This window comes from Lissotriton helveticus, chromosome 4_1 (genome assembly GCF_964261635.1).
Source record: "Lissotriton helveticus chromosome 4_1, aLisHel1.1, whole genome shotgun sequence".
In the NCBI taxonomy this organism is placed as follows: domain Eukaryota; kingdom Metazoa; phylum Chordata; class Amphibia; order Caudata; family Salamandridae; genus Lissotriton; species Lissotriton helveticus.
The window spans coordinates 1,592,324,895-1,592,347,832 of record NC_136063.1 but is presented as its reverse complement, the minus strand read 5'-3'; the positions used below and the strand labels follow the sequence as shown (position 1 = coordinate 1,592,347,832).

The window sequence follows — 22,938 nt, the reverse complement described above, 5'->3', positions numbered from 1 at the left end:
ACCTTTTGCCTCTGTTTTCTGTGACTTTGGAGCTACTGCTCTGCACCATTAGAGAGCACTATCAACACAGTGGGCCAGTGTTTTTGGGGTGTAGGAACCTGATCTCTTTGCATGCAGATAATGTTCTGCTCCATGTCAGGTATCAATCTCACAAGTTAGCCACGATTATTTGGGAGGGTAATAAGTATGGAGGTATGCCCAACCTCCTAAGTTATGACTCTGTTCAAACTAGAATTTTTACTAAAATGGACAGGCACATTAGTATGGTACCTGAGTATAAAGGTTCATCATTGCTTAGGTATGATCCTAAAGGAGAACTATGACCCAATGACACATACATTGAAGAGAGGGGAGCAGGAGGGATAGGACTAATTATGCTTCTCATCTGTAATTTCCTTTATATTTTTGCGACACTGCCCATGCACTTGACTAAAGTATTCTTCAGTGCTTTACGTACTCTGAGCTGGAAAGCTACTACAATTGAGTTGTAAAATATTGACGCCATCATATGGTAGGCGGACCTTCATGGTGCCAGACCTTGACCTTGAGATCTATTTTGTGGCGGGCAGACACAATATGTTCACCATTGGTTTGATCCAGTTGCACCCATCTACCACTTGGAGGTGCAGCAGGAAATGGTGGCAACTTGCCCACCCAGAGCAATGATTGCGAATTCTAAACTGCTGACAACGAATTGTGTTCATGCTGTGGCCTGTACAAATCGAGCCTAGAGCCGGTTAGTTACAATTGGTGGCGTCAAAATGGTATACTCAACAGTTTTTCATTCAATAGGACAGGACTGATAGTGAAACAGTAACCACATAGGTTAGCTGTCAACAGAATGAAAGAAGTATCCTCTGACATGTTCTTTGTAACACCTCACAAATTCACAGCGATGGCAGATATTACACAGTAAAAAAAATGTAAATCCAGAACTTGTATCGCGCACGAATCACACCCAAATGGGTATCTCGGCACCGGGGGCCGTTGGGAAGATTAAGCGAGCTATTGCCCAGAGTCACATAGTGCTAGGCACACACCTCCCACCTGAGCCGGGGATCAAACCTTGATCCCCAGCGTCCAGCGTCAGTCACCCTGGCCGCGGCGCCACACCTCTCCCCTAGAACAACTTTCTATATTTCACATTCAAGGGAGCACTATAGACATCTGGCTGAACCTGATAGTCACACAACACGTTATGCATTTGATCAACAATACTAGCCCTAGGTGAATTATTTCATGCATATATCTGGGAGTGCTAAAATAGGCTCACTCGCTGCCAGTCGCTGTTGGGATATGGGTTGGCAAACATCAATAACTGATAAACAATGGTCAGTCTATTGTAAGCAGATTAGGAACAGACTAAGCAGATGCCTAGTAATAGGTGACACAAACTAACTTACTAAAAATGTTTACACATACTATATTATACACATCCTAAGCTAAATGTTTGAGGTAGGCATGCACAGCACCAGATGTAGATACCTTGAAGCAGACACTGTGCATGGAGTTGCTGCATGTAATTATCATACTGGGCAAAGATTTTCAACATTATTTCAGAGATGACAGAGCAGGTTCAGGGTATGTCAGAAAATTGGCAGCGACACGCCCTAGAGACACATGATCAGAAAGCTATTAACAAAATAAGAGTAGCTATGCAGCAGCTGGTAAGGGACCAGTTCCTAGGAGGCAGAACTGTCTATAGGATCTAATTTACTGTAACAACACTGCTGATAGGTTCAAGGACTCCCTGCATGAATATTTAATTAACAATGGGAGTATTCAGTAAATCTGAATAATGCTGCAGTAAAATGCAGCATGGTTCTATGGTATCAATGCTATGAAGCAGACTCAATCAACATATAAGCAGTAAATCAACATCCCTAAATTAATCAGAAAGAACGCATTTGCTAGATATCCCCAATGCAAGCATATAAAGTGTACAGCTAAAAAGTCACCTGTTAATAAAAAAAACAACACAACTCTCTAGGAAATGCATAATATAGGACATAATCAAAGTTTTATTCGGTTTGACACAACACAGAAAAACATATTAGTTACAAAGTATATCTCGATAGAGGATGCATCATACTGTGTGCCTTGAAAAGAACAGATAACGGTGTCCTTGAAAACTATGGAATTCATCATTACGTACACTGCGGTTGCATCATCCAAATAACAAAAAATGAAAAATAAATAAGTACATAAATAAAGTTTGATCTTACCCTATAAACAAACCCAGCAGTCTTAGCCTGACCTGAAGCTAGCAGCTGTGCAAAAACCGAGATAGATGCTCGCTTGATATGCAGGATATTTGAGCAAGAACTCTGAGCTTGCCGCGCCTCATACTTTATGAAAAAATACACATTAGAAACATAGATACCTCAATAATGCTTTGGCAATATAGGAGCTAGTTTTGCTTGGCAAAACAAAACTATTTACCATCATGCCACGGAGTGTGAAAGCAACAGATCAAGGGGACTACAGAGGCAAAGAACTACAGTGACAGATAACGTATGTGACTTGTACCGTGTGTCATATAAATATACAGATATGGGTGTAGGAGAAGAGGTGTCTAAAAATAACATTGAAAAATGTCTGCAGCAGTATTGGTTTGAACAAACACAACTTCCAGCTTCTTTTATCATGTATCACCACAGGATTGGTAATACCATCTTCTGCTGTGCGGTGACTAGACACAGTAGACTTAGTGCAGAGAAGTTACAATAGGTTGTGGTCTTCTTCAGGACTATAATCGAAATTTCATAAAATAGGATCAAATATAGGATCACTGTACTGTAGCTTCAACAAAGCACAAACAAACCCTGTGCGCTGCATACAACTGGACAAATAGGGATACTTTTTTTAAAATTTAATTTTTGCATTCATGCTCTCTTTTATTATATACGGTATGTTTCACCATCAAGCCCTGTCCGGCACCAGTCCAAAACTGTTAACAGTTTGTAAAGCGAAGGGATCACCAATCTTCGCCCAGAGGCAAAAGAGAAACCTCCTGAAAGAGCTTCCTGTTAACAGGCCTGTGCCTGTGATGGGAGCTATTTTAGGCGGGATGTGAAGTTTTCTGGGAAAAGTCCCTTGTATGTCGGAATCTTTTTAAACTGAAGCCAATCACTCTCCTTGATTCCAGTCAGCCAGCCAGCTTCCTGCAGGAGAAAAACAGAGAGACATTGAATTAATGACAGTGAAAAGTATCCTTAGGTTTCATTGGATGAATCACTCCAATTGACCACTTATGTTTTATCAAAGGGTCTAGACCTTTCTAACTTTATAGTCCAATGGTGATGAGTCCTGTAAATTATTCCCATATATCTTAATACCCTGAATAGACATTTAGAAAACTACAAGAGAGCCTTTTGATTTTGGTTTTGCTTCCATGAGAATGGTGGAATGTTGACTAAGACCCAATGACATTTATTATAAACTTGAGTGAGTGGTAGCAGCCAATACACTACTGGTTATGCGTTGAAATTGATCTTCAAAGTGATATTGTGCTGAATATTTATAAGTTTAGCATGAGAATCCTGGTCTTCAGTGGCAAGCAGGACATGTGTATAGACTTCTGTGCTTGAAGAGAGAAACATGGTATTTTATTAATTATTTTAAGCAAATATTTCAAATATTTAAGGGGCTGATTATGATGGGGGATAGACTTTAGTCCATTCGCCATCATATTGGGGTGGGGATTGGGACCGTTCACCTACAAGGCGGCGGTCCCACAGGGCCACTTATAATGCGACTGCCACCGTGGCTGTGGCATTGACCATGTTTTATATTGCGGTGGGTGCTGTGCTGTGCATCACCTGCCGCACTACAAAACTGAGACCCCACACATATCACTGCACTACGTGACCTGCACCATTCGGTGCCTGCCACATGGTGCATGGATATGTAGGGGGGTGCCTATCTAGGGTGCGAGGGGGAAAGGGGGACACCTACGGGCCCCCAAAGTCCCTTTCCACCTGCCTTTTTATGGCGGGTTACCCGCCACGAAAAAGGTAGGCCAGAAGAGACATCATAATCCCTATGGCAGTCCCTGGTAGGCACCGCCACCGTTGTAGGGATATGATTGAGCCCGTCGGAATTGTGGTGATTGGTCTTTCCGACCACCAATGACACGCCTGCCATTGTAATGTGGCGGGTGTAAAATCTGCTTCCAATGGTGGTGAAACTGCCACCAACAGGCTGTCGGTGGCGGTTTCACCACCATCATAATCATGCTCTAAATTTTCTCTATAGTTGTATATCCATTAATTGTCACTACTGGTGGCTTGAAAGTCAAGACCCGGTTATCTTGAGAACAATTATCTTGGCGAAAGGGTGCTGAAACACTCAGTATAATCCTTAGATCAATGAAACAAGATTAATGAAAAAAGTGGTGCATGCATTATACCATACAATGTAGGCCTTAACAGCAAATCCCCAAATCTGCGTATTTTGTGTTAACAAATGTACTGTCTGTGGGATGACATTAATTATACTTTAGGCAGAAATAGTTTGGGTATGGTTGCTTACATGGAGAATTCGCCAGTAAACTGTGGCTTTGCGCAGTACATTATCATAGTCTAGTGAGGTTTAGCTGGGGTGATTGATTGCCTAGTGAACGCATGGCAGGGGTTTAGAGACACTTTTGTAAGCAAGTGTGGCATGCAGATGTGACTAGACATATTCCGCAGCCATTAGTTATAGTGTTACGGCTTTAATAAATGAGATTTGATTGAATACATTGCTCCTCACAATCCTCCACATCTTAGTTTGGAGTAATTTTGCCTTGATAAATTCAATTGCTCCCCGAAAAATAAGCCCACATATCTTGAGAAACACATTTTTCTACAATTTTATCCACTATGATAAAGGCCAACATCATGAGCTCTCCGGTCACCAAACGTCCTAATGCTGTTTTGTGGCACATGAATGAATAGTACCCAGGGGCTCATTTATGAGCTTTGAGATGTCGTAAAGCTCAGCAAGTCACCTTGCTGCGCTGCACTGTGTGACAGGGAAAGGGCAGGAATGTGCCATATTTAATGGAATGTTGCACACTGCTGTCCTTTCCCATGCGCTGGTACACAATGGGCAGCCTAGCGCCAACACAAGAAACTTGTAACATGGTGCAAGGATCTCTGCGATGCATGCAGGAATGTTTGTGTGCAGGAAGGGGCACAATCCTGCACAAAAACAATCATGGGAGGCATATTCCTCTTTTAATGTGTGATGCAGAATAGAGCACACATGGAAAGAAGAAGAAACAAGGAGAAATAAAGGATATTTCTTCCTGTTACGCCTCCCCTTGGAAAGTGTAAGATTTTAGCGTATCCCCAGATTGACCTACAAGAAAGCCTAAGGCTAAAGGTGAGCGACATTATTTGAAACTATAGATCATATAAAACCAAGGAAAGGGAGACAGTAGACAACCACTCTTAACTGCCTATGGGCATTAACCCTTACACTCCAATGGAAGGGAATCAGCAAACACCCTCTAACTGCGTTTGGTTCTAACCCTCACAACTTATTTTAAGACTCGGTCCACTTACAAATTTTAAACTACTATTTCACTTTGAAATTAAAGATTGGGACTGAGCAGTGCACGCACTAATTACTTACTAAAGAGCAATTGCTCCCACCTATGTGATTTCACCAGGAAATATGGTGGAGGTTGCTTGTGTAAACACCAAGGGGCAGATTTACAATTACTGGCGCATTCCTGCATATCAGCAGGGATGTGCCAGTAATTGTGCGCCGCAGCTCCGCCACCCTGGATGCAGCGCATTTACAATGCGGCGCACCATGGGGCAAAAACGGCACAGATGCGTCACGCATCTGTGCCGTAAAAGCGGCACATTGCTGGAGTTGCGTCGCAAGCGTGACGCAGCTCCAGCAATGCTCTGGGGGCTCTATCTCCAGAATGCTGCGTCAATCCTTACGCCTGCCTCAAGCAGGCGCAGGGTTTTGACGCAGCATGGGCCCAAAAGTGACTAAGTGAAATCTTGTAGATTTCACTCAGCCACTTTTGGGAGGCGTTCCTGCGCCAGAACGCCTCCCTCTGCGATGGAACGCCTCCTTGTGGCGCAGGGCTTTACAATGTGGCGCATCTAGGAGATGCGTCATGTTGTAAATACCCCACACCATGGCGCATCTTTTGCGCCGCCGCTGCGTCACAAAAGTGACGCAACGGCGGCGTAAAAGAGGCGCAAGGGGCCTGTAAATCAGCCCCCAAGTATCACAGCACTTCATTATACGCTCCTATATATTTCAGCCTGATGAATAGTCAGCAGTTGAGAGCCCTTATGAAGTCCAAGTTCTAATAATAACGGACGAAACACGTGTTGGCATAATCAATGGGCATAATCTATGATGTTGTTAAATGAGTGAAGAAATTTATGAATGGCTCTATGGTGCTGTTGAATAAAGAAGAAATTCAAGTACAGAGGAAAACAATAAATGTGGAGAAATCAAAGGAGATTATATGTCTGAATAAAAGACATTGGACATTGACAAGTGTACTATACAATATTGTGTATAATTTTAAGTGCTTGGAGCTATGTAAATAATTGTATGCAAGAAGAGGAGTCTGTTCTTCTTCTATTGTTGGAGATTAGGTGGCTCTCCCTCCTCCTGAAGCACCTTGATTTGGATATTGATTGATATTGACCTAATAGGAGTGTGCGCCAGTGCCCAGCCACTACATCTTTAATAGTGTGAAGCCAGAATTGCCTGTGGAAGTATGTTTTATTGTCCTACACAAAATTAATTTTGTCTCCCCTTCTTGCAGGGAGGCAGTATTTGCTGTGCTGCTGATGGTACCCTCGCCTGCCTCCTGGTGAGGTTTTACCCCAGAGCTGGCCAGACAAAGTAAACAAGGACATTTAATAGAATGGCTATGGCAGTACACTGCAGTATCGTTGTTTGTGTTTTTTAAATCTGTTTGTAAAAATGATGTGGAAAGCTATATGTCCAATGAATGTTGACCGGCTGCCTTCCATCACACTGTCAAGCTTATTAGGAAGCACTTTCACAGCACAGACACACAAACAAATATTCTCAGTAAAAACGATCTGCAAATCACTCAGGCCAAGAAGAGTAATGATTTCTAATGTTTTTTCGAAACACTCTACTTGTCCAAAAAAGACACCACTATTAAATTATGCAGGGCTTCCATTTCGTGATGTGTTGAATGTACACTCAGCGCAGACAGTTTCAATTGCTGCGTCAACGAGTATTTGTAGGAGACCATCTGAGCCTATCAATGAAAGTAGAAAACTGGAAAGGGAAGTAATACTCACCTGCAACATGTATGAGCAAGAATATCAATATAGACAAGAGGTTTACCTTTCAGATTACACTGCACAGTTTGACATGAATGTTTTTCATATTAATGCATGCCCCAGGCCAGCCTTTTGATTCTATGCACTATGGTAGTAATAAGAGGCCCGATTCACAAAAGTAATCTGAGACACAATCCTAACTTTACGACTTTCGGTATTCACAAAGAGCCTTTAGGAGTAGTAAACTTAGGATTCACAACTTTACTATTCCTAAACTGAGACAAAATCCTACCATTACAGCTTTTGGTATTCACAAAAGGCATTTAGGAGTAGTAAAGTTAGGATAACTTTACTACTCCTAAATGCCTTTTGTGAATACCAAAAGTCGTAAAGTTAGGATTTTGCCTCAGATTACGTTTGAGAATCGGGTACATGGAAATTGTCCTTTTTTATGCCATGGCTGTGGAAATAAGGGGGAATCGAAACAATAACACACTATTTAGAAGTGATGTCCTAATACAATCTCATTAACAGTACAGATGTCAAGATCCATGTAATGACAACAGTATAGAAAAACTGACATGAGAAAATACAATTTTCTGTTTTACAGACTGCATATAACAGTGACTTTATGCCGGTGAATAATTGTCCTGATAGTCACTAGGCCTCTTCAATAGGATTTCACTTGTTGTAATGTGATGACTTTCCCCACACTCGACAATAGCAATATATTGCAGATCTGTGTATATCTGTCTGTCTGTCTGTCTGTCTGTCTGTCTGTCTGTCTGTCTGTCTGTCTGTCTATCAATCTATCTATCTATCTATCTATCTATCTATCTATCTATCTATCTATCTATCTATCTATCTATCTATCTATCTATCTATCTATCTATCTGTCTGTCTGTCTGTCTGTCTGTCTGTCTGTCTGTCTGTCTGTCTGTCTGTCTATCCGTCTGTCTATCTATCTATCTATCTATCTATCTATCTATCTATCTGTCTGTCTATCCATCTGTCCGTCTATCCATCTGTCCGTCTATCCATCTGTCCGTCTATCCATCTGTCCGTAAATCTATCTGTCTGTCTATCTATCTATCTATCTATCTATCTATCTATCTATCTATCTATCTATCTATCTATCTATCTATCTATCTATCTATCTATCTATCTATCTATCTATCTATCTATCTATCTATCTATCTATCTATCTATCTATCTGTCTGTCTGTCTGTCTGTCTGTCTGTCTGTCTGTCTGTCTGTCTGTCTGTCTGTCTGTCTATCTATCTATCTATCTATCTATCTATCTATCTATCTATACACACACAAACATATATATCCTTTTCACAACTTAAAACCCCATAATCCCTTTACCCATGACCTCTTACCCCATACCATTAATCTCTTAATCTTACTACTAGTCCACTAACCCAATATTGTTTAAATCCATAAGAAATTGGGTTACTGGTTGACTGGAGTGTGAGTCCTGGTAAAGCAGCAACCACAATCCTTGTCAAGGTAAGGCACAGGCAAACTCCAAATTAACCTGTGCTTGGTAGTTTGACACAGAGCATTCAGGCTTAATTTAGAGGCAATGTGTAAAGTATATGTGCAACATCACTAACAGTAAAACTGTGAAAACACACTGCAAAAGGAGCTTACAACAGAGTTGGAAAAACAGACCAACTTTTAATAAATAAAACAAGACCAAAATGGCAAACATCCAATCAGTAGAACCGGAGTTATGGATTTTAAAATATTTTAGTGAAAGTAGCTCCAAAAAAGGACAAAGCGACAACTGTGGATATCTGGTCGCACCGGACAGGTACAAATCCACAAGTTCAGACCGACCATGATGGCGCATGGACTTGCTAAAGAAATGGATCTCAAAGTACGTCCCACTGGTCACTGGCGGCTCAGCACACCTTCTCATGTGGCCCAGAGGTCTTCCTCCGACCCCCCTGGTAAGCCGAGAGTTGCAGCAGAGAGAGCTGCTGCTTGAGTGCCATTTTTTTTGGTGCTGGTGTTAGCGAAACAATATTGTTTTATAAATCTGGGCTTGCTTTTTTTAGTTAGCGAAGCTTGTTTTATGAGCAAGGCTGACCTGCTCATAAAACAAGCTGAATGACTGTAGAAACAAAGCACAGGATGTTGTAAGGGAATGTTGTGTGCTTTTTTGATAATACAGGCAGGTCTTATGGGATTTAAACTTCTTGGTTTGGAAAATTCAGTCCTCTTTGCTCAAGGATTATTTTAATGCCCCCCAAAAAAATATTTAGAGTAGCTGATGAGGAGGATAGCTTTTACACGTAAATGAATTTGAGTGTGATGCAGACAAGGTTTAATTTAATTTGTCTGTTACTGTAAACCAATGTAATTCTCATTACATGCGTGTGATGCGGCTAGAATGCTTGACTCCACAAACTAGCTTGGTGGCAGAGATCACCAAAGCCTATGAGAGGAGTAGACCTCACAGTAATGAAAAACTAATATAGCGGTTTGTAACTACCAGGACATGTATAACTTAAAAGTACCTAAAAGTACATGTCCTAACTTTCAGTTACACAGCACTGTGCCCTTAGGGCTATCTAGAGCCTACCTTTGGGTTGACCTAAGTCTAATAAAAGGGAAGTTCAAGACTTGGCAAGTGATTTTTAATGCCAAATCAAAGTGGACATAAACTGCACACTGTAAACTACACACAGAGGCCTTGCAATGGAGGTCTGAGATTGGTTTGAAAGGCTACTTGTTTTGGTGGCACAACCAGTGCTGCATTCTCACTCGTAGGCTCACTAGTAGCATTTAGACTACAGGCCTTGGGCATATGGTACACCACTTTACAAGGGAGTTATAAGTAAACTAAATATGCTAATCAGGTATGTATCAATATCACAATGCCTAGGGGAGAAGTGCATGCACTTTAGCACTGGTAAGCAGTGGTAAAGTGCTCAGAGTCCCAAGGCCAACAAAAAGATACAGCAAAAACTGGAAGTATGCAGGCAAAAGGTTTGGAGAAGTTCATCCTAAGGATGACAGGTCTAACATATGCCTTAATGAAATAAATATTTTCAAGGTACGAAGATGTGCAGTTAAAAATTGTAAATCTGTACTCACCTATATGCACTTATCGCCTCAAACCTGTCATTCTCAATATTTTGACTTCAATATGTTGGACCTTGTATGTTTTTCTAATTGATATCTTCACATACAACTGTTGTTTATACATGTGGAATTTTTACATGAAGGAAGAGTTGTTTTAATATTTTGCCAGATTTTGGAGGTTTTTAAGTTAGTTTTCCATTGAACTTAACATTAACACAAAAATAAAACATCAATCATCATTACAAAAAGAAAAAGTATATCTTAGAAAGAATTTTAATTCCTGTCCCTATGTATCTGAAATATATCTGGCTTAGTCTAGACTGCAAATAAAGCGGATGGTAATATTGCCTCTGAGGTTGTCATCATAAACAGAAAAAAGAAAATTATAAGTAGGAATTGGTTTCCTAATGGGATAGTGTTACCACTTTTCCTTGAGAACCCATTGCATATCTACTGATCAACATTTTACATTTAAGGTTTCGCCAAGCGGGCTTACTGTGTTTTGCTAACCTATCGCTGTCAGCAGGATTTCTAGAATTTTGCTGTGGCTTCAGCTTAGAATTAGTTCTCATTGAAAATCCCCTACTGTGTTAGAGCATATAGTGGTAGTGTCTTCTGAGAATAAATAAATATTATTCTGCCCCAACCAGTCCCTGCTTGTGTGCTGCATTGTTGATGCTCTTGCATTACCTGATCAGATTCCGCCTCTGAAGGGATGACTAGCACAACGTCTCCCCGCTTTAAGTTCAGCTCATCTGCATTGGCTGCCTCAAAATCATGTAGTGCCTCAACCTGTGCAAAAAACAAGTGGCAATTAGGGATTGGTTAGCTATACTTAAAAAGAAGTTTTCACAAATATTTTACAACCCTTTTCCCTTGCATGAAGAGATTATTCAATCTTAACCTCTCTGCTGGCTGCATGCCTCAAACTATGCATTCTGTTTTGAAAACATAATTGATCAGATTTTTGTAATTTGTTAATGTTACTAATGTCAAAAATAAATATTGTCTGAATAATCTGTGGGCATAAGGGATTCAATGTGAAAATGACACAGCATTGTTATAATAAGGACATAATTTACCTACAACCAGCACTTTCCCATTTTTGACTAAGATGTCATTCAGTCCCATGAAAACCAAAATGCTAGTTTTTGTAACACTCAAGTTTTGAGTTTGTGCATTACCTAGAAATCGATTTTGAAGCACTTTAATCTCCTGCCTTCAAATGTTTCAAAATTTGCAAGGGGTATTACATGAACCCCGATTGATCCTATGGAATACTCATAAGATACAGGCATTAACTTTATCACACCAGGCTATTTTGAGTATCATAGACGTTTTAAAACCCAACTGTAGAGCTTTGAGCTGGAACCAGTACCTTGGATTGATCATTTCACAAGCGCTCAATCAATCAATCAATCAATCAATCAACCACAATTTGTATAGCGCGCTACTCACCCAGTAGGGTCTCAAGGCGCTGGGGGGAGGGGTTTGTTACTGCTCAAAAAGCCAGGTCTTGAGTTGTTTCCTGAAGGAGAGGTGGTCCTGGGTCAGCCATAGGTGAATGGGGAGGGAGTTTCATGTCTTGGCCGCCAGGTAGGAGAAGGATCTTCCTCCAGCGGTGGCTCTGCGAATGCGTGGTACGGCGGCGAGGGCGAGGCTGGCCGATCATAGCTGGCGGGTGGGTGTGTAGAAAGTGAGGCGGCTGTTGAGGTACTTCGGGCCCATGTCGTGGAGAGGCTTGTGTGCGCGGGTGAGGAGTCTGAACGTGATCCTCTTGTTGACGGGGAGCCAGTGCAGGTCTCTCAGGTGGGTAGAGATGTGGTTGCGGCGAGGGATGTCCAGGATGAGTCATGCGGAGGCGTTCTGTATGCGCTGGAGTCTTTACTGTAGTTTGGCAGTCGTTCCCGCGTAGAGGGGGATGTATGACGTTACAACGCATACTTTTACCATGCATACCTTTACAACGCGGTTTTACCACGCATACCATTACAACGCATAGCGCTTAGAGGTGCTGGATAGTGGTAAGTATAATTTTCTATTCCAACTCCAGTCCCCGTGGACACTAGGGAAGGTGTTGGATAGAAAATTAAACTTATTACCTATCCTAGAGCGCCCCCCAGCGCAATGCGTTGTAATGGTATGCGCGGTAATGCCTGCGTTGTAATGGTAGTGCGTTGTAAAAATTTCGTTGTAAACGTTACATACCGTAGAGGGTGTTCCCGTAGTCCAGTCGGCTGGTGACGAGTGCCTGGGTGACTGTCTTCCTGGTTTCGGTGGGGATCCATCAGAAGATCTTACGGAGCATGCGCAGGGTGTTGAAGCACGATGACGATACGGCGTTGACTTGTCTGGTCATTGAGAGGGAGGAGTCCAGGATGAAGCCCAGGTTTCGTGTGTGGTCCGTTGGCTTGGGGGTGGTGCCCAGGGCAGGAGGCCACCAGGAGTCGTCCCAGGCGGCGGGCGATGATCCCAGGATGAGGACTTCCGTCTTGTCTGAGTTCAGTTTCAGGCGGCTGTTCTTCATTCACTCGGCGACGTCTTTTATCCCTTCTTGTAGGCTGGCTCTGGCGGTGGCGGGGTCGTTGGTGAGGGAGAGGATCAGCTGGGTGTCGTCGGCATAGGAGATGATGTTAAGGTTGTGTTGGCGTGCGATGGCTGCGAGGGGGCTCATGTAGACGTTGAAGAGGGTGGGGCTGAGTGAGTATCCTTGTGGTACGCCGCAGATGACTTCGGTGGCCTCGGATCTGAACAGGGGGAGGCGGACTCTCTGGGTTCTTCCGGCGAGGAACGAGATGATCCACTCCAGTGCCTTCTCTTGGATTCCGATGTTGCTGAGGCGCTGTACTACGGTGCGGTGGCAGACAGTGTCGAATGCTGCAGAGTGGTCCAGGAGGATGAGGGCTGCTGAACCCCGTTGTCGAGCAGGGATCTGATGTCGTCGGTGGCTGCGATGAGGGCGGTCTCGGTGCTGTGGTTGGCTCGGAAGCCGGACTGCGAAGGGTCGAGGGATCCGTTTGTCTCGAAGAAGGCGGCGAGCTGTTTGTTGACGGTCTTCTCGATGACTTTGGCAGGAAAAGGGAGGAGCGAGATGGGGCGGAAGTTCTTGAGGTTGGTGGTGTCCTCTGTTGGTTTCTTCAGGAGGGCGCTGAGCTCGGCGTGCTTCCAGCTCTCCGGGAAGGTGGCGGTGTTGAAGGAGATGTTGATGATGTCCCAGAGTTGGGGTGCGATGACGGAGTCGGCCTTGTTGAAGACGTGGTGGGGGCAGGGGTCGGTTGGTGATCCGGAGTGGATGGTGTTCATCGTGCGGGTGGTGTCTTCGGTGCTGACCGGGGTCCAGTTGCAGAGGGTGGTGGTGGGGGGGCGTTGGTTCGGTGGTTGGGTGCGTGGTCTGTGCGCCGAGGCTGTTGTGTATGTCGGCGATCTTGCGGTGGAAGAAGGTGGCGAGTGAGTCGCAGAGGTCTTGCGAGGGGGTGATGTCGTTGTTTCCGGCGTTGGGGTTGGAGAACTCTTTGACGATGCTGAAGAGTTCCTTGCTGTTGTGGGTGTTGTTGTTCAGTCGTTCTTTGAATGTTGTCCTTTTGGTGGTGCAGATCAGCTGGTGGTGTTTGCGGGTGGCGTTCTTGAGGGCAGTCATGTTTTCTGTGGTCTGGTCATGGCGCCAGGCTTTTTCAAGGCTGATCTTTTGACTGGGTGTGAGTGTTTGATTGGTTCAGATGCTCCGTCCATTACCACCCCCTTTTGTACCGCTTTTGGCCACCATAAGTGTGGCAGGGTATGCTCAGACGTGAGTCCCTTGCTCACTTTGCCACTGGATTCAAGCAGGCCGGGCTGAAGACGGCTGTAATGTCAGAAACCGGTCCACGGAAGCTTGTTTCCGGTCCAGGGAAGGCATGGCTTGGCAGTTCGGGCTGGACTGTTCCCATGAGGCACAGGGTCAGGCTGATTTGCATATAGCCATGTCTGAACTGGGGTGGCAGAGTGGGCTAAAGAACGGTGATGGATTAAACCCAGATCTTTTGACTGGGTGTGAGTGTTTGATTGGTTCAGATGCTCCGTCCATCACCTCCCCCTTTTGTACCACTTTTGGCCGCCATAAGTGTGGCAGTGTATGCTCAGACGTGAGTCCCTTGCTCACTTTGCCACTGGATTCAAGCAAACCGGGCGGAAGACGGCTGTAATGCCAAAAACCGATCCTCAGAAGCTTGTTTCCGGTCCAAGGAAGGCATGGCTTGGCAGTTCGGGCTGGACTGTTCCCATGAGGCACAGGGTCAGACTGATTTGCATATAGCCATGTCTGAACTGGGGTGGCAGAGTGGGCTAAAGAACGGTGATGGATTAAACCCACATCTTTTGACTGGGTGTGAGTGTTTGATTGGTTCAGATGCTCCGTCCATCACCACCCCCTTTTGTACCGCTTTTGGCCGCCATGAGTGTAGCAGGGTATGCTCAGACGTGAGTCCCTTGCTCACTTTGCCATTGGCCATATGAAAATCAGTCTGACCATGTGCCTCATGGGAACAGTCCAGCCCGATTTGCCAAAGCCATGTCTTTCCTGGACCAGAAACAAGCATCCTGGGACCGGTTTCTGGCATTTCAGCCGTCATCAGCCAGGCTAGCTTGAATCCAGTGGCAACATGAGCAAGGGACTCACGTCTGAGCATACCCCGCCAACTTAGGGTGAACAAAGGTGGCATTAAACCATTCAATGTGACTTAACGCCACCTTGTAAATAAGGCCCCCTTTCACCCTACACTTAGCATAAAAGGGGCGTGCAACGGGTGTTGCAGCAACAGCCATTGATTTTGACGTTGCCCCTATTTACAAGGGTGGCGTAAAGAGGAGACAGAGACTAGAAGGCAGAGCCAAAGTTAAGACCAGGGAAAACCTGCTCTTAATATGGCGAAAAGAGGAGAAATTCTTAATTTCACCTTGTTTTTGCTTTTTCTATGTGTGCTGTATTGTGCAGCACACATAGAAACAGCAAATCACCATGAATGACTGTTCATGTGCAGAAAGGTGTCCCTTCCTGCACATAAACAATCATTTAAAAAATGAAGAATTGAAATTTCTATGGGTGCCGCATAATGCAGCACACATAGAAGTTACAATTCACGATTCTGGATTTTCTATGTGCAGGAAGGGACACCTTCCTGCACATAAATAATCTTTCCCCCAACGCAGACACCCTTGCACTATGATGCAAGGGCGCCTGTGTTGGCGCTAGGTAGCTGGATTTATCAACAGCACTAGGGGAAACACATGGGTCCACTGCATGCTTGTGAACACGGCTCATATCTGCATTTTCAGAATGGCGGAGCATGGCGTTAGCAATGTTTGTTTAACTCCACGCTTTGCCATTCCCTTGTAAATATGCCCCTTGAGGCGCTTTCAACATCAATATTCACTGAGGACTTCTATATTATAAATCTGAAATGCTGAAGAGCCTTTAAATTTGCCATGTTATACATTTTCTTCCTCCAGAATTTGTATAAGGTGCACATATTGAAATCTTGTGCTGGCACCAACTACTTGAGATATCATTCCTTGACAATACGTGTTTCTAATTTATCTAGACTTTATTCTTCATCTCCTTCCGTTTATCACTGCTTTCTTCATTTGTTAGAAATACGGTCTCTCACACTTTCTTTATGAAGTCTACTTTGCAGCTCCGGCAAAGCTAACAGATTACATTTAGTGAAACCTATCTTCTCTGATTGGGCAGTGAGACGGCCGAGGTATAGCGCCGTACAAGATAGTGTGCCTCTCTCGCTCACTTTCTTTCCTTCTTTCTCTTGCTCTCTAAATACATATCCCTTCCAAATACTTTTAAAGGATATTTGCAAACATACTAACCGTTTAAATGGAATCACATGTAACTACACTCATGCAGTTTGTAAATCTAATAATCTAGCAAAAGTATAATTTTTCTGGCAGTTATGTGAACTTAGTTTTCTTCAACCCTTTCTGGGAAGCCCTTCCTTCTGCTTCCACTTTAATTTTTTATATATAAGCCACGGTGGCCAAATATGCAGCTTCGTATCACAAGAAATTCAATACAATTATACTACGAGATATGATTTTACGTTTTTACAGTTTGTGAAAAAGCCAAATGAGACAGGAGGTAGTTTATTACATTTATGAGCATTACATTCAGAACGACTTGAAGCAATTTTTTTGTTCACTGTAACAACTAGAAGTCTGGGCAGTAAATTCCGTTCCGCTCGCGGAATTTGGGTGATTTCGCGTTCCACGGAGAACGGAAAATTGCCGAAAATTCTGCATTCTGCGACTTTGCGAAATTTTTTGCTTGTTTGCGTTCTCAAATGCATGTCCGCGAGATATTTCTACCCAAGCACACAAACAGCGATTGTGAACAGTAAAAAAGCATCGCGAACAAGCAATTCCACGTGTTCGCGGAATTTCTGCGTATTCAAGGAGATTTTTTACCGTTTCGCGGAGATTTGTGTAACGCAATTATGCAAATTCCGCCCACCCCTAGTAACAACATAATTTTGGTAAACACTGATAATGGTCAATTACCCAGTTGGCTACGTTTTCTATAGGCCTGCGCTATCCAAGTGAAAGAGCAGGAAAACAGCAAGTGATATTTGTCACCACATTGTCCCGCTTTCCACGCTAAAGGCCTGCCATTAGCCCGACGAGCAGTGGAGAGTGAACAGTGGACCTTGTTAGTCCCTGAAACCCTTCATAAACATCTGCTGTAAGCAAAATTGAAGCAGGTGACGAGAAAAGAAAAGATATTTCACTGAGGATTTCATTAAGGAGCTTGATGCGGAGGTGTGAGCGCCCACTCTACCAGTCTGCGCTTGACACAAGGGGGCATATGTACAAGAAAATGTCAGCAAGCGGAGCTGTGCCAAATTTGTCAGCACCGCGCTCCGACATTTCTAAAATGCAGGGATGCGCCGTACTTACAACAATACGGCACATCCCTGTGTTTTCCCTTGCAATGGTGCTACAATCAGTTGCCTAGCGCCAACGCAGGCACCCTTGCACCATCGCCAGATTAGTGTGGGTTGAAGGCTAAACTGACAAATCCCACCAAACCTTCCAGTATGATGACATTCCCACGCTCCCAGAGTCATCATGGCAGAGCAGCCAGGAGAAAAATAATTAAGATTTTTCGATAGCATAAATTTTCACTAGTAATTTGGGTATTTTACTTAGCCAAGCGTTCAGTGTTCGAAGTTTTGCAAATGTTTAATAAAGCTTTTTGAAAGACATCTGAATGTAGTGTCTGATATTTTGCTTCGAACCTATGTCCAGGGCACCCCACTAGTCCTGCTTAGTTGCTGTGGTATGTGTTAACTCCAGACACACTACAGCTATACAAATTGGAGCTCTTGCTGAGGAATTGATTAGGGATGCTACATTTGTTAGACAGATTTATTTTCGTCAAAAATGATCCCAATATTCTACACAAGTTCCTGCTTAATTATAGACCTTAAGCAGGCAGATATGTACATTTTTTATCTATTTTATGATTGTGTGCCTTGTTAAAAATCTGACCATTTTCCTCCCAACTGCTGGAATATCAGGTCATCTAAATGTAGCTCCCCCTCTTAAACACACACACACACACACCCCACACACACACAAACATGCGCACACACATACAAACGCACACTGACACACATCTTGCTGGTGTTATGGGTTGATACTCCTTTCCTACTGATGTTTACAACTCTTGGTTACTTAAGGCCTTAGTTAGAGTTTGGCCGACAGGATGCTCGTTCATAAACATGGCCGTTATCCTGTTTAATCTATTACAAATCCCATAAGCTGCAATGCACTTGTAATAGAGCAGGTATGATATCTGCCACTGTCAAGCTCTCAATAAGGACCTTGGGGCCAGATGTAGGAAGCCTAATTCCGGTCGGTAACGGACGAAATTACCGAATTTCGTCCGTTACCGACCGGAATTAGGCTTTTCAGATGTAGGTGGCCAAATTGTAGTATTCGGTAATTTACCGAATCGGTAATTTAAGGAAGCGGTAAATTACCAAATTCTTAACATACCGATTCTGTAAATTACCGAATCCTCAATGTAGGAAGCCTCCAAGTGAGTGCTTTTCACTTGTAAGGATTCGTTATTTACCACCAAGGTGGTAAATCACGAAAACCGTTAAAAAAGCAATGTTGTGCTTTTTTAACAGGCATACATGCCCTTGCACCCATGCACTATTCAGGGGTGCAACAGGGTGTCAATGTGACACCCTGCCACCCTTGAATGTGTTACCCATTTTTACCGAATCGGTATTTACCGATTCGGTAATTCCCATTCATTCCTATGGGCCTGGAGGCCCATAGGGATGAATGGGAAATACCGAATCGGTAAATACCGATTCGGTCTTTACCGAATCTTACCGATTCGGTAAAAAATACCGAATGGATACCTACATCCCATTTACCGATTGTAAAATACCGATTCTGTAAAATTCGGTATTTTAGAATCGGTAAATCTGGATTACCTACATCTGGCCCTAGGTCCTTTATTTTCTATCTGAGTCCCAGAATAGTTAAAGCACAGCCCCATAAGCGAGTCACCGAATGTTGTGCACTAACAAGTCTAAAGTGCTAAGGCACAAAGAAGCACTTTCCATCTGCGAAGGAACTCAAGTCATCGCCACCAACTTGGACCAGGAGAATTCGTGGTTTCCATAATCCTATTGCCACACTCAATCAAGATAATGCACACTAAACACACTGCAGAAAAAGAGCTGCCAAACAAGCATGTACGAAAAATACCTTATAGAGTAGGTTGGGTGGCATGTCCTGCGATGCAGTGTGATCTTTGCTAGGCACTGATGAAGCATGATGTACATCTTTCGATGACTCAGATTGGCTTCCATCATAGCCAGAGATGGCCTCTCCTGCTGCTGAAACACTGTGGTCATGGGCAATGCCGTCTACCAAATCCTCCTCGTCTTCATTATTTGAGGCTGGTTCTATGACTACTGAAGGGATTATTATTTCCTGCAAGCAAAGATTTTGGGTTAGCAGAGAGATAACTCTCAATACACTTTCTGCAACTTGCTGGCAACCATGTCCATCCTCAGACATTAACAATTTTTGCTGTTTAGCTTAAGGCAATTAAACATTGATATGCCTAATGAAGCTATTTTCTGCTCTAACAGCTTTGCCAAATAAGCCAACATGCCCTACAGTTAATTTCAAACTAAATATTAGTCTGCGAAGGGAGACTACCATCACTCTATAGACTCAGAATGCCTTGCTTTTAAAGGCAGTTTTTGAAACAGAAGGATTCTGATCTGAGTCATGTTGTATCTGGCCGCAACTGCTGCTTGCTTGCACAATTTCGGGAAGGAGACTGGGAAAGTGTTTACACACCAGTTGCTTGGAGGTTGATATGTACCTCGCGCTGGCGATTATCTCCATAAGCTTGCGGCCATGAAGCATAGCAGATCTGTGTGATCTGTGTGACGGCGCTGCAGTGCATAGACCCGCCATTTGTATAGGAATGGGCAGTCATTTGCAAATCAATAGGTGATAGTGAAAAAAATAATGATGAGGGTACCTGAGGCACATTTGGTTGTGGGTGCTCCCGCAAATTACTTTCAGTTTCAGTTTCGTGCTCTGCCTTTTGAACAGGTTCCTGTTCCGGCTCTGGCTCCGGCACCTGTTCTGGGACCTCCTCTGGCATCGGCACGGGCTCGGTCTCCATCTTTTCCTCTTGCACCTCTTCCGGTGGGCTCTCTGCTTCTGGCTCCCTGACCTCTGTAGGCAGTTGTTCGTCATGCCTGTTGCTCTCCTCTACATGATCATCAGCTTTCTACACAACAAAGTACAGGAATTGACTGCAACAGTGCAAGGCTCAATGTACATTATAAAATACAACCTGTAGTCAGTTGTTACTTGAGCAAACAACAACGCCTTTTCATTGGGCTCGAAAAAAGTCAACATCATTTTACCCAATGGAGGTCCACATCAGTGGACAACCTATGAATGCAGTGATGGGTTGACCTAGCTTCACATGTGATGGCAAGGTTTCACAGAAAGTGTATAGTTTTTTTTTATTTAATTGTTTCGAAAGTTTGTTGAGCACAAAATAAGCTAGTAGCATATGGACTTCGCACACATTTTTTGTAAATTTCATAAAATATACGTAAAGCTGATGAAAATGCAATGAAGAATATGAAAATATAAAGACATAATATAAAAATGTTATTTTTCCCAAAGTAACACAATGAACTTTTAGTTTCTAATGGTAACCTATGTAGAAGGTTAATTCCACATGGTTTAGCCTTTCCAGTAAAAAACTGAGAAAAAAGTTTTGTTTTCTGGAATTTGGGCATAACGCTCCGCAAAACAACATGATTCAGTCATTCTCTTTGACTTCCGAAAAAGGTAATAGTCTGGCTAAACGGGGAGCCATTATCAGAAAATGGCTTTGGAAGTCAAACATCCTATTTTTCATTGGGTATTTAGCCTCCCTAGATATCCAAGGGAGTGAGCACAGGATCTGTTTGTTTTTCAGAACTTTATTGAAATTGTCAGCCATTGTTGTAATATCCGATCAATATTAGGAAGCTCAGTGCTGGTTTACATCTGTATAGTTGGTATCTTTAGTGGGACTTTGTGTCCAAAATTCCAAAAAACACCTATTCTTACAATCAAATATCACAAGATTGTCTAACACTCACAAGATTATGCTTATGTAAAGATGATCCCGTCTGTATATGAAATCCTGTTTTAATTATTATAGACAGGATCACCTTTATAAAACGATGGCAAATGCATACTCTTGTGAGTATTCGACAACCAGAATTTTACAGTCGTGTTCCTCTTTCCTCACTAAGTAGAATGTACTGGATTGCATTTGTCCTTGGGGCCCGAGTTGGGAGGCAACAGAAGGGCGTATGTGTCTATAGCGTCCTTACAATATGAGAGACCCCTAAACGAGTCCTTTTTCATCAGTTCTGGGCCGCACTTCCATCACATTGCAACTCTTCATTGGGCCAGTAATTGCATCATGGTGGCATACCTGACAGTTGTGGAAGTTGAACAGTTTTACACAAATGTAGCCACATAATAATATGTGCCTTAACATTAACGTAAAAAATGCCTGTCAATATAGTGGTATGGGGAAATGTGCTTTATTAAAGGTGCAAAACGAAAATTCTGCTTATTTCTGCAGGAACCTCAAATTTCTATTGTTCTTTCACTACTAGGCCTCCATATTTTCTTGATTCTTTCCTAGCCCTTTAAGAAATTAACAGCTTGTGTGTAAATGCTGGTTTAACGTCATAAATTGAACTGCAGAACTTGACATCTTCGTGAACTATGCTGTTTGCTGCAAGAATGTATTTCTTTCCTTCTCACACTATATGATTCCATCATATTTAGATAATTTTCTTTGCCATATGCTTATAATGAACAAGTATATTAAAGTATGAAAATGCTTGCTATAGTTTTGAAACTCCATGATCTAACCAGGACCTGCAAGATATTAATGTCCCATTTCATAGAACAGTCCATTGCTACACAATGGGACACTGGACAGTTAACAGAGTAGGCTTGCAAAGGTTCTCATGAGAGCCTTTCTAGATGTATCATTTTGTAATAGGTTGTAGTCGCATTCAAATAACAACATGTTGACATGGACGTTTACTGTGGAAATCGAGTAAGAAGACATCCCATCGGAAGATCATTTCTCATTAATTTCTAAATGAGTTAAGCACCTGTTTTTGGAACATCTGTTTGTGCCTTTCTATATAGTACTTGTTCCTAGCTAGAGAGTTAAGGAATTCTATTCCCTCCTACCCTGCCATGCTTTTTAGCACTTGATGGTGCTATTTCTTTCCCGAATTACTCTAAGCTACTGCTAATGGTGAATATTCATGTTTTATCTATTTATTTATTTATTCAGTGCTTTGTATAGCGCGAACAAGACCCAATTTGGGTATTAGAGCGCTTCACAATGTTATTCCATTGTAATTCTGACAGTTAGTTTGAGTCCTTTAAACAATTACTATCATCTGGATTCACTTTAACGTGGAAACCATTTGTACTTTAAATAATACCAGTCAAACATATTACTAGGTATTAACTTACAATACAATCGTACGTATCCTAAGTATTACCATATGTGATATTTAGATACACCTGTCCTAAAAGGATATCTCAATATGTATTTAGTGTTGTGGACTGTGCATAGCAAAAAATAATGGTTATAAAATATAGAGCTAAATCCAGGAGTCTAATCTAGGATGAACGATCAGATAGCTTCCCTCCAATAAGACGGAAGCTCTGTTATCTTGCATTTATGTAGTTTTCTGGAAAGAGCAGAATATAGAAAATCGAAAGATTGTCTGTTAGACCCGGCTTAGAGCAATGGTGTGTTTGGTTTGCTGGTGGTTATGGGAGGAATTTGCTCCTTAGAAAGGTCTTAGCTTCTTTTTTGAATACTAAAGTGGTTGGGATTCTTCTGGTGTTTGGGGTAAGCGAATTCCATATTCTTGGAGCAGCTGCAGAGCATGCTCTATCATATGTTTTTTTCTTTCTTGAGGAGGAA

The 22,938-nt window shown here is 42.7% G+C and overlaps 1 protein-coding gene across 4 annotated transcripts in view; it reads right to left on the bottom strand.

Moving 5' to 3' along the window:
• Nucleotides 1-1,990: 1,990 nt before the first annotated feature.
• AMPH (amphiphysin) overlaps nt 1,991-22,938 on the bottom strand; it is a 959,953-nt gene continuing 939,005 nt past the window's right edge. For all 4 annotated transcript variants that reach the window (XM_078688208.1, XM_078688209.1, XM_078688210.1 and 1 more), the window contains 4 exons: nt 19,942-20,196; nt 19,152-19,379; nt 11,070-11,171; nt 1,991-3,164 (listed from right to left, as the gene is read on the bottom strand). In XM_078688208.1, the coding sequence (XP_078544334.1) occupies nt 3,057-3,164; nt 11,070-11,171; nt 19,152-19,379; nt 19,942-20,196 (693 nt within the window). In that variant the 3' untranslated portion in view covers nt 1,991-3,056. The remainder of the gene's footprint in view (nt 3,165-11,069; nt 11,172-19,151; nt 19,380-19,941; nt 20,197-22,938) is intronic.